General features: G+C 40.8%; 1 protein-coding gene across 2 annotated transcripts; it reads left to right on the top strand.

Moving 5' to 3' along the window:
- The first annotated feature begins 209 nt into the window (after positions 1-209).
- Positions 210-7,975, top strand: cunh10orf88 (chromosome unknown C10orf88 homolog). 2 transcript variants are annotated; one of them, XM_069664185.1, is made up of 9 exons: positions 210-261; positions 752-946; positions 1,111-1,308; positions 1,935-2,004; positions 2,242-2,433; positions 2,526-2,654; positions 3,191-3,308; positions 3,502-3,712; positions 6,791-7,975. In XM_069664185.1, the coding sequence occupies exons 2-9, from the start codon at positions 798-800 to the stop codon at positions 6,996-6,998; spliced, it is 1,275 nt and encodes a 424-aa protein (XP_069520286.1). In that variant the 5' UTR covers positions 210-261; positions 752-797; the 3' UTR covers positions 6,999-7,975. The 2 variants fall into 2 exon arrangements, with proteins under 2 accessions (XP_069520286.1, XP_069520287.1); XM_069664186.1 differs by lacking the exon at positions 210-261 and having other exon boundaries at positions 724-946.
- The last annotated feature ends 3,866 nt before the right edge of the window (positions 7,976-11,841 follow it).

Below are 11,841 nucleotides of genomic sequence, written 5' to 3' on the forward strand. Positions count from 1 at the left end.
TATTTCCCAAGCCTGGTTTGACACATCGCATGCGTCGCTGGTTAATGACGTCATTGCACAACATCCGGTCGTGTGCTGCCACTGGCAGCCGTAGCTGATACATAGGATTTAGTGTTAGCTAATTCGAGTCAATTTCACGGTTTTACTACTGGTAAATCTAGTTCATCTTTAGACTTTTAAATCAGTCTGAATGAATGTGAAGACGAAAATTCAGAAGCCCGAAGAAAACAAGGTTATCAACGGTTTCAGCTGACAAGTAAGGTAAGTGTAAATGCAGCGTTATAGCCTAATATTACCAAGCTATGTTGGTTATTTTCAGTTAATGCAGTTATTGCAAAGACTTGATTTACATCTAATTACAATATAGGTCTGAATTTTAAAACTCGAATAAAAAACACTAGTCAAAATACTCTTACATCATAGCTGACAAACGCTTATTTATATACTGTGTACATACATAAATGTGATGATGAGGTAAAGAAAACCTTGCCTGGCAGATGTTTGACTTGTTAAAAAACAAAGTCCTGTACGGACTCCGTAAAGTCCTGTCTCCTTTTCTTTTCCTAGATTGTCCCCTAACTTTCTTTTCCTCCAAGTGGTCTCAACATTAATCTTCTAATTTGTCTCCTAACCTATTTTTTTCTGGCTTTATTCAGTCTCAATTCAGAACTTCCACCTTTGTACTCGGCTGTTTCTTAACTTGTTCTTATTCCCTCTTGTTATCACGGTTGTTTCTTACTTTGTGTTCCAGCTTCTATTTCGCAGGAGCTTACGGTCCCTGTGGCCTCAGCAGCATCATGGTGGACATTGCTGTGAAGAGTGAAGCTGCTTGGGTCTGTCACACTGAGGGACATCACCTGGCAGATGTCCTGCTTCCTGTTCACATCAGTAGCAAAGATGATCATGAAGAGGAGCTCAGTCAGGCCGAGGTTCAAAAGGCAAACTGGTAAGTAGCTGTTAGCTTGCCATTGTTTATCAAAACAGTAAGCTGATTAAAAATTGCAACATTCAGATTTTTTTGTCTTTCAGTGTTTGTTTGTTCCTCTTGGCTTTGGAGGTATATTTCATTATGGGTAAATGGCACATTTTACACTAATCCTTCCCACACAGGGGCAGCCCAGTGCTGTTGGAGCAGACAGAGGAAGGATCTCCTTGTGTCCTAATGCTCAAATGCAGCCCCTTCTCCCCTACTGCCATCAGCCGCCTGTTGGTCATCAGTGAGGCTCGAACCATGGAGGTGTACAGCCAGATGGGAGAATATTGCGGAACAGTGAGAGGAGAGAGGGACGAAAGCATCAGGCCAGACAGGTAAACACACACAGTTATCATCCCTTGATTAGCATGTTTTACATGTTATTTGAATTTTGAAAGCTTTTGCTTTTATCCATGTTGATAGTGATTTGCATAGTTATCATCAGACTGATGTTGATTTATTTTATAAGTTCAGTCCGAACCTCTGTCAGGTTTAGAATCTGTTGTTTTCATCACTATATGAAAAGTGTGTGTGTGATTGTGTTCGTGAGCCTTACTTATCTGAGGTCATGCTATTTATTAGGTTACAAATATAATAAATGGCATCCTAATTTTTTAAGGTATGATTTTATGCAGGATTAATTACGTTGAATAGACAGAAAAAAGACAAAAGATGATGATACAGCTTTTCAAAAACGTATAATGACCAGAAGTTTGGATGTAGGAAAAAAAATGGAGCCATTGGTTTTAATGTTGAACCCAGAGAACAACATGTCTTGTTTAAATGTTACAGTCTCCTTATGTATCCAGTGTATAACACAGGTTAAAATGTTGCACATTTTATTAAAATACAACAATAATGATTTGAAATGATACAGTTATTTAATTTTGATGGGTTTTATCAGATTAAGTTCTGATAAATGTCAAATGGGATGTTGAAGCAGTGTCTTCTTTGCTCTCAGTTCAGAGAGAGGGCCTCTTTACAAGAAACAGCTGATCCTCGAGAATCCCTCATCCGCCTGTGAAGTCAAGGTGAGTTGCATTCAGAGATGCAAAGAGCACTGAGCTGTGTTTCAGTGTGATGTCTTAGCTTTTGAAATCTGCTAGAGACCCTTACAAGTCTTCACATCTATAAACTGTTGAGACATCTTTAATGAAACCCCACACTTCATGTTCCTTAGATAATTATTCATTCAGTTATTTTTTTATATGACGATGCTAAATTTAATTGAATCACCCTGATCTGTATCCATCTGTTCTGTCACTCAGCTGCTTTCCCTGGCTGGTAGAAACAGTGTTTTGGTGTGTCGAGTCATTGTGGGCCTTCAGACACTACAGCCCTCCACGGTCCACGGCCCTGGCATCGACATGCAGCAGGTGCGGTGTATGGTTGATGAGATGGGAACAAGCCTCTCACCGGGAGCACAGAACCTCATGGAAATGGTGCAATTCCAGCAGAAGGTGGGAGTAAAGAAGAGAGTCACTTAGAAAGTAACAAAGTAAGAATCAAATAGAAGGGCTTCACTGAAAGATCTGCGTGTGTTTCTCTCCAGAACCACACAAGCTCTCTTGGTGGTTTCCTGCCTCTCCTGATGGGCGGTGGAGCTCTGTCTGCCCTGGTCCAAGGAGCCAACATCCCACAAGCAGCCTTCAGCAACCAGCTCCAGCCTGCAGACTTCAGGGTAGCAGTATTATCCGTGCTGTTGTTTGCACTTAACCCAGAGAATGTGACCCAATACGTTTCCAAAGATACTAAGATCAGATTCTAGGTAGTGAAACTAAATATCAAGAGTCACACATAAAGTAAGGCAAATGAAAATATCAACAACAACGAGGCTTAACAAGCTAAACTTAGATGTGGGATTGATTGTTGAATGGAGCAGCCTATCACCAGCTGGGGAATAGAAAACCAGCACAGCACTAAAAGCTATGACAATAGAGTAAAGTACAAATGCTCAGCTTCTAGTTCTCCTCGCTTTGCTCCTTACAAGGGATTATAACTGCAGCACAACACCAGGTTACCGCATAATCAAACTCAGGGGTGGTCCTTGAACAGCATCTTAAATTTGCTGCCAAAGTTGTATCGAAGTGACTGTCCTACTTGCAAACATAATCCTATTTTTAACATCCTATATCAACCTAATGCCAGGGTAATCTGGGTTTAGAAAGTGTTAACACATACTTTACATCTGACTGTTTCATGTGTCTGTGTAACTAGCCTCCAGTCAGCTCCCTCAGGCCTGCACATGAAGCTCCAACAGGTCAGAACGGAGCGATGTCAGACGGTTCTGCATCCCCAGACCTGCCTGTTTTGGGTGCCAACACCCAGAGTAAAAGTAAGTGTCATCATCTATGTCTTTTTTGCTCCCAGTAAATAGTTTGTTTAATCATTAACATTATCCATCTCTTTGTCTATCGAAGGTTATTTGACCACAAGTATTTAATAACATGACAAACGACTTGTTCTCTAGTTGTCATACTCACAAATCTTGCAGCTGACATGTTTGTCATGTGGTTTCCTATCTTTAGCGAGCAGTGAGTGCAGAGGCCCAGTAAGCCACGCCCAGCTGGCGGAGATGATGTCACACTTCCTGAACGCTCAGGGACACGAGCAGGCGTTAAGCTCCGGCCCCGAGTTTCTGCCCATGCTCCAGAGTGTCTGCGGTCAGGTGACGAAGCTGCGACTGGACGACGCTGCAGTGTTGGCAGAGAAGGAGAAGGAGAAGAGAAATGGCACATGGTGAGTGAAGCTCAAAAACCATGTGCTTTAACTGTATGCAGCTCGAAGGAATAATTGTGATTAAAAAAAGTATTTTTGTTTCATGACAATAAAACTCAATTCATCTTGCTACTCAGTCGAATTACAACCCAAACGTTGTTCACTCTTCTTCACAATTAGACAACAAAGTCAGTTCTTTGGTATCTTTTTATTATCTGTCTCCATCACTCTACATCAAGCAGTAGCTCCACGTCGACCTGTAAACAGATACAAAAGCTCCACCTTGTGTCAGAAAGACGTTACTGCAGACAAATTCAGCAAACTGAAGCTATGAAACATGAAAGAAAACAATTTTTAAAAAGAGAAATAATAATGTTTTACTAATGTTACTTTTACTACTATACCACCTCTGCTTACGTCTACCTTACACATCCAATTCAATCAATTTGTGAAAAAAGTCAAGTTTACTTATATAGAACATTTCATACGGCAGGTGCAGACTCAATGTGCTTAAGATTAAAAACATGGGCAAAAATCATGCATGACAAGCATAAAAAATAGGAACATAAAACTTAAAAAGACACAAAGTATAAAAAAGCAGATAAGCTAAGGTTTTTTCACTGACCTACTTGTACCTGTCAAATATCATGCAACCAGTCATGTGCTTGCTTTTGCTTCAGCTCCAGAGACGTGTGACTTTTTGTAATGTTTGCTTTTTATTTTGAGGAACTTATAAGTTGAATCTTCTCCTGCTGGGTCTCACAAGCTGACTCACAGACTTGTCAGTTCTTAATTAAACTTGCTGTAGTGAAACAATAACTATTTGAGGCCTTGTCCTCGTTGCACATTCTTCTTGTTGAGGGTCAAAGTGCATGGATGATTCAAAGACTCATTAATTTAATGCATCAAAAGTTGTCTCAGGTCGAGTTTTGCAAGATTGCATTGTTCACTCAAAGCTGCAGAGAATCAGATGACGCTGCAAATTCCACATAATTTTCCAAAATACACAATAATTAAATCAGTAAAGCTTCTATATTTGTTTTGCTAAACAAACAACTCTAATGATAACACCGGGTCGTGAACAATCGACGGACATTGTGAGATCTGGGTTTGGCCGGTGGGTGTTAGCAGTGCAGGGAGGAGGCTGATACAGACACAATGGAGGCCATTTATCAGCACCACTGTTTGTTTGAATCATTAAAATGTTGCACCAAACCTCATTGAATAAATAGATTTTTCTAGCCAGCACTGATGCAAAGGCTCAGTATAAGTGATGTTACAGCTGGCATAACTTTCACTTTACAATAGCAAAGTGTGTGTATGAGCTGTTCCTACGCTGCAGTTTGATAAATGAGGCTCTTTGTCAGAGCAGAGCAGCACATGTGGGTTCAGAGGGAATGTCAGCTGCGTGTGACTCCACATCGAGGAGAGAAGCAGCTCAGCGGTACGTCTTCACTACAAGCCGTCAGTCAATTTACCACAGGCTCAAATATTTTCAGACTTTAATATACAAATAGATTTCAGAAACCGGGAGGATTTATATCGACTTATGGAAAATGACTGTCAGAAAAGAATGTAATGTAGATGTAAATGTAACTTTTAATGAATGTTTAGGAATGTCACTGGATATTTTTAATGTGAGGTGTTTATTTTAAACTGATCCTCTGAGAGTATGAAGGTGGTAGACTGAGCTCAGTCTGTAGGGACTTGGGAGGGCTTGGGAACTGGAGGGCGGCGGTTCAAGTCCCGGTATGGACCAAGCATTCGTCTTCTTCGTCTCCTTCTTCTCCGCCTCCCTATCCTTCTCCTTCTTCTTCTTCTTCTTCGTCTTCTTATCTCCTTCTCCTTTTTCTTTGCACTCTTCACCTTGTTTTTCTCCTTCTCCTTTTTATTTTCCTTCTCCTTCTCCTTTTTCTTCGCCTTCTTTGTGTCCTCCCTTTTCTTCTCCTTCTCCTTCTTCGTCGCCTTCTCCATTTTCTTCACCTTCTTCTTCCCCTTCTTCGTCTTCTTTTTCTTCGTCTTCTTCTTCTGCTTCTTCTTAATGCCTGTTTGCTTAAAAATGAAACCTGTCTTGGAGTTGCATTGCATACGTCCTGCTTCTGTAGTTGTTGAATTTGGTTACTTCAAATCCTGACAAATGACTCCTGATATCACTTGCAAAGATCACCAGCTGCTGTTTAATGACACATGTGATTTTCCCTTCAATGCCAGAATAAAAGAAATATTGCTGAGCAGACAGGCAGCAAAGATCAGAACTGCCCTCTTGTTAATAGAGAAGCACAGTAACAGTAGCTCCCTGAGCATCAGGCCTGGATTGGGAAAATCTTAAAGGTGGTTTTAAGATTCTTCGGTATCCTTGAGGGTTAAAAGTAAAGCTGAGAGACCCCTAATTCAAAGACATGCTGAAAGACTGGAAATGTTTGAGATGGTGAAAACATCTTTCAGACTTTAAAAGAAATATGTCTGAGAAAGTCGGCTGCAGCAGGATCCTGAGGTTAAGGGCAGAGGGTGGTCAGCATTAACTGTGTGGGTGGTTTAGTTTTAGTCTTCGTGTTTGTGTTTGAGGTTTTGTGTCTGAAGTGGCTTCATGTTTGTTCATAAATCAGACACAGCTTACCTCCCCCTCCCTTCACCTTCATTCATTCCTCTGCAGACACAAAAATGCCTCCGTCTGCTCTTTTTTCTTCTTCTTCTTCTTCTTCTTCTTCTTACATTTAACATGAGTCGCAACAAGACCGGGTTGAAAAAACACAGCTGCAACCGACATTCTTGTTCAGACAAGGCTCTCTTAGTGGATAGAAAGAAAACAAGTTATCAAGCTGCTATTTGGTAATTAATTATCATGCAAAAGTTCAGCCGAGCAAAACTTGATCAGATCCCCTTTTAAGTAGTAGCATTAGTGTTCACAGGTTCAGTGCATCCACTGAAACATGGCCTACATAGAGTTAAGTATCAGTTCATTAAGATTCAGGGGGTGTTTTTGACTTTGGAAAAGTGACCCCTAACTGTGATACTTAATGTATGTTTTAATGCAGGTTTTTTACTCTGATGGCACTTTGCTTCCACCAAATGACACCTCACTGTTTCTCCACCCTGCAGGGAGTTGGACTCAGCCATGGAGCGTCGTCTTGAGGAGATGGAGAAGAGGCTGAAGGAGCATGTGGACCGTCGTCTGGACGCTCTGGAGCAGAAGCTAGAGAAGGCCCTGCTGAGCGCCCTCAACCAGGGAGCCATGAGCAGCCCAGCGGGCGATGCACTGTCCACCGGGCCGTCAGAGCAGACCGCCCCGGCGCCAGCCGTGCACTGAGTTCAGAACCTCAAAGACTAACATAACATGTAACCTGGAAGCCTTTCTGCCACTGTTCCTTCCCAAACTTGACCGGAGCGTCATATGGGAGGCAGAGCAGGAGGCGAGCACTAACAGGGACACAAACAAAGAGTTGAAAATGTTAAAAATCAACTCAATAACAGCAATAATCTGCTAAAATGTAAAACTGCGTTATTACAGCTCAGCTGTCAAAGACGCATCCTCTGTAACGGTTTGCTTAACTTCTATCTCTGGGAAAAAGCAAATGATTGCAATACTTGTTGACAGCCAAAGTGAATGTCCTGAATGTCGGGCGGTCCCATCGGCTTGTGAACATGACGTAAGTTTGGCCTAAAGAAGGACAAAAAGCAGAAATCTCACATTAAGACCAAAAAAAAACCATGTCCTGTGTCTGCAGAGCATTTCCAGGAAGGTTGGCCACATGAAGGAGTACAAAGGTCCATGTAAAGGCTGCCTTTGAAACATTTTAACAGATATTGAGGTAAACAGTTACAGTCCATCAAAACTAACAGTTATTGCAGTGACGTGATCTAACCTGGTTAATGTTGTCAGGTTTAACTTAACAATTTACACGAAAAACCAGCAGAACACTCATTCATTTATTTACTGTAAAACTTGCATGTAAACACTCCGATTCGACAGTTAAACTCTTCTTCACACTTTGTACTGTAACCGCACTCGTCTGCTAGTTTTGGTTAGTCCGGCTTTAACTGTCTGCTTCAGATCAGTTCTGTTTGAAAAAACCTCGGAATGAAAACATATACTCACTTTCACAAGAGTGTGTAAAGAGGTTTTAAGTGATGAAAAAAGGTTGTAATATGGCACTGTAATGTTTTAAATAATGTACATGTCTGTAACATAAAGCTTATCTGAAAATGCAAATGTTTTGACGTGTGATGTTGATGGTTTTAACAACTGTACTGCAGTAAATAGCAATAAAAATATATTTATACTGATGCATGTATCCTTTTGTGTGTTGCTAACGACTTAATTCATTCTACAGCTCAAATTAAAACGAGGGAAATGTGCATGTGCAACAGACATTATATAAAATCCTGAACAAAGAGGAAACATGAGATTAACTCAAGAACTTAGTGCCCTGCTGTCCCAACAGCAACAGTAAAAACTTGAACATTTTGGCATTGGGGTTTGGTTTCTTTGGACTCCAGCGCTGCGAATTCTGACCTTTGTCAAAACAAAAAGAGTCAAAAAATTCCTTTTAGAGTTGATAATACTGATTTATGTCTATTTTGTGTGGACAAAAATGGCGGAAATTGTTGCTTAACAGTTTCCCGAAAGGTTAAATCAACCAAGCCAATGTTTCCCGCCGACCTTCCAGTAATGCTGACTCATAAATCGGTCAGAAATGAACCATCAGGGTCACTGAGAGTCTTCTCATGTGGAGAACCGCAGCATTGAGTCGCGAACAGAAGAAATCAGAAGTGAAACCTGCTGTGTGGAAGGCCTCGTTTCCAAAATACAAAAAGACACAAAGGAGATGATCGATGCCAAGGTAGCCAGCTGTGCGCTGAGTCATCAGAAATTAAATCAGTCACACGTTAACATAAGAAGGACACCTAATTATAAAGTGATGTGCAGAGTTTGTGAGGCATGTGGAAGACAGACGCTGAGTCAGCAGAAGAGGAGAGTTTAGGAAGAATCTGCTTCGTCAGTCGGGACAAACAGGGTCACTGCTTCCACTCACATCTCATCCAACTGGGGTCGAAACGCTAAAAAAACTCTTTGCTCTGGTAAATTTCCTCTATCTGCATTTCCATTCATGTTTTAATCATGAACCCAGATCACCTCTGATCCCATCTTGTGTGTGTGTGTGTGTGTGTGTGTGTGCAAGCCTCTTACACATTACAGTTACATAACTCCTTCGCATGGCCAAACAAAATTAGCTGCAAGATGGTGACTGGATTACGTCCCTAAATCTCCATGTCAATATTGAATACAAGAAAAGACTGAACATTTGCAAAGGCAGTCTGTGTTTCCCCATCAGAGAAAGTCTTTCTGTTGTATCTTAAACATTCATATTAGTCGTTACAGTTGATGAAACTGTCGATCAAAACTCTCCAAAACGTGTCATTTGAGGGGCCAGTTTAGTCGTTTATGGGCAGAAATTAAACATACTGGGACTTTATTGTGACATGCAGTTTGTATGTAGTCCTTTGCTATGTAACCCCACTGTTATCCACCCTAACTCTTACCATAGACAGCAATGCATTGAATTGGTTGAGCTTCTTGAAGTTGCACAACTCAGTTGAGATTTTGAGGCTTTTTGATCGTTCTTTCTGAAACATGATTTTACATCGTTATTAAGTACATAGATGGTTAGAAGTGCACATTAATAAGGTTTCCACTTAACCAAGATGGAATGTGATTAATTGACTTACATCAATTCACCACTAATACACCCTTGCACACAGAACATAACCTCTCTGTCTTAACTGTGTCAAGTCTTACGTAACACCCCTCTTCACTGAGCCAACGCACACATACTTGAACATACATAGATGCGCTGGGGCCAACAGATTGTGTCATGCTGTGTTGAACTCAGTGTTTCAGTGTGTAACATGGCACAGAGGGGAGGACACGCCAGAGTCACGGAGCAGAAAACAAGATGTTTGAGAGATGATGGAGTTCTTTCTCAGCTTGTTTTGTCCGTCTCCTTGTGAACAGAGCGTAGCTGCTGGGGTCGAGCTGGAGTTCACGTCATGCCCCATTTGTTTTTAATTAAATATATGATCAGAGATCTTTGTCAGAGATACGTTGTTTTAGTCTGTGATGAACAATCTTATCTCATTGTCGACTGATTTTCAATTGGAATGTCTACATATAAATACATATAAATAAGGGTTAGGGTTTGGGTGTTCTGAATACTGTTAATCAACATCACAGCAGACCGTGTATGTCTACATTAATCAAGCTGGGGTCTCTGAGTCACACAGCAGACTCCTATTTCACTGGTCGGTGATTAATTAAAAGAAACAGATAAATGTACACGATGGAAAGCAGCTGATCTGTGGTAACCTGTAGACACAGAGTGCAGGAGAATGTTTGGGTTGCTCGGCAACAACAGTCCAGTTTCAGTTAAGTTGTGGAACTAGTTGAGTGGGTGGAGCAAAGAACAATCTGTAGCTGAGTATTACTGTTACTACAAGACATCAAAGCCTGGTTGGCCTCCTATGGACCTGGGCGCCCTTCAACCATATGTAAAAACCTGCAGTTACCAACCAACAAGTCAAAATGGGCTGTGACTTTAAATTGGATAAACAGATAAACTCTGTTTTTAAATCCAATTTTTACCATTTGGCTTTTATCAAAGATTAAGTCGGTTTTATCTTTTAATGATTTTGAGTGAATGATGCTTTTATGTCAACCGGTTTGGACTGCTGTAATGCTCTTTATGTTGGTGTTAACCAGGCCTCACTTGCACGCTTACAGTTGGTCCAAAATGCTGCTGCTCGTCTTTTAACAGGCACCCATGAACACATCACTCCAATCCTGGCCTCCCTCCACTGGCTCCCTGTTCGTTTTAGGATTTTAGGATGTTCATTTTTAAATCTTTAAATGGATCAGCACTTAGGTACGTCTGTGACCTCTTGTATGTTTATACCCCCTCAAACTCTTTGAGGTCCGCTGATCAGCTGCCTCTTGTCGTTCTTAAGACGAGGCTGAAAACCAGGGGTGGACGTGCTTTTCCAGCAGTCACCCCCAAATTATGGAGGGTGGAAGCTCCCCCCCCAACGTTTGGATGGCCCACCTTACCTACCTTTAAATCACGTCTTATTGCTTTTATTCTTTGGCTTTTAACCCACAGGTTTTTATGTGTTTTTATGTATTTTACTGTGTTTTTATTTTATTTCATTGTGCAGCACTCTGGTAAACTTTGACGTTTTTTAAAATGAGCTATATAAATAAAGTGGATTGGATACTTGTCGCTTGTTTAACTGTTGTATAAATTGATAGATTGTGATGTGATCATCTGCGGCACGAGGCCGAATCACAGCCAGGATGATATTCAGTACAACATCACTCCCTCTCATGTGATATTGCTTAAATACGACAATTGCAGCAGCAGATTTTTTGGACACTTGGTGTCAGCATAACAAGCTGTAATCACAACAATGATATATTATTATACATCTGTCAAAGAGTTGATATTTTCAGTGCCTTTTGTTTGTCTGTCAACAAGATAACTGAAAAACTAATGGCCCAATTTTTCTGCCAAGTTTTGGAGCTGATCACGTCTCAACTCACACAATCTATCAATAATATCGACCAAACTGAAACCTTATAGTCCTGGAAAAATATCTATACATGTACATATATAGTGATTCGGCTATTGGCCTTGTGCAGCTCTGAGGCTCGTTCTAGCTTTATGAAGTTCATATAAAGAAAGTGTTAGCAAACATTTGCTAATCTACATCCAGCAGACACAGAGCAAATGAAAATAATATTTTAAATAGTTATTTTGGCCGCCTGTTAAGTGTACATTTATATTCACTCTCCTTTTAACCCAGTTTTTGTCTCCAACAACCATCAGGTAAAATCTCTCTTTAGCTGCAGAAGGCTTCAGTGTTCACCTGCTTATTCCTAACTTTACAATGATATAGAAAAGTTGATCTTATCCACTCACCTCAATTCTTAGCATCTAGTTGTCGAGAAACATTGTACATCCCTCACAGAAAAGAAGAGAGCATTCATTTTAGGTCATAAGCGTGTTAACTCTTGCTTTAATTTCTATTTCCTGGAGGCGTACGAAAGAGTTGGTGGAACACTCTTACTTTTGGGCAGTGCGTTGGCATACCAGATC

The sequence above is a fragment of the Semicossyphus pulcher genome, unplaced genomic scaffold (genome assembly GCF_022749685.1).
Source record: "Semicossyphus pulcher isolate SPU_LCO1_2020_fin unplaced genomic scaffold, fSemPul1.0.p SCAF_16, whole genome shotgun sequence".
NCBI classification, from domain to species: Eukaryota; Metazoa; Chordata; class Actinopteri; order Labriformes; family Labridae; genus Semicossyphus; species Semicossyphus pulcher.

Bases quoted from the DNA above. Each gene is read 5' to 3' on its own strand.
- cunh10orf88 (XM_069664185.1), top strand. From the start codon at position 798: ATGGTGGACATTGCTGTGAAGAGTGAAGCTGCTTGGGTCTGTCACACT. The intron at 2,655-3,190 runs GTAGCAGTATTA...CTGTGTAACTAG, and splicing joins TCCAGCCTGCAGACTTCAGG to CCTCCAGTCAGCTCCCTCAG. The intron at 3,309-3,501 runs GTAAGTGTCATC...TCCTATCTTTAG, and splicing joins TGCCAACACCCAGAGTAAAA to CGAGCAGTGAGTGCAGAGGC.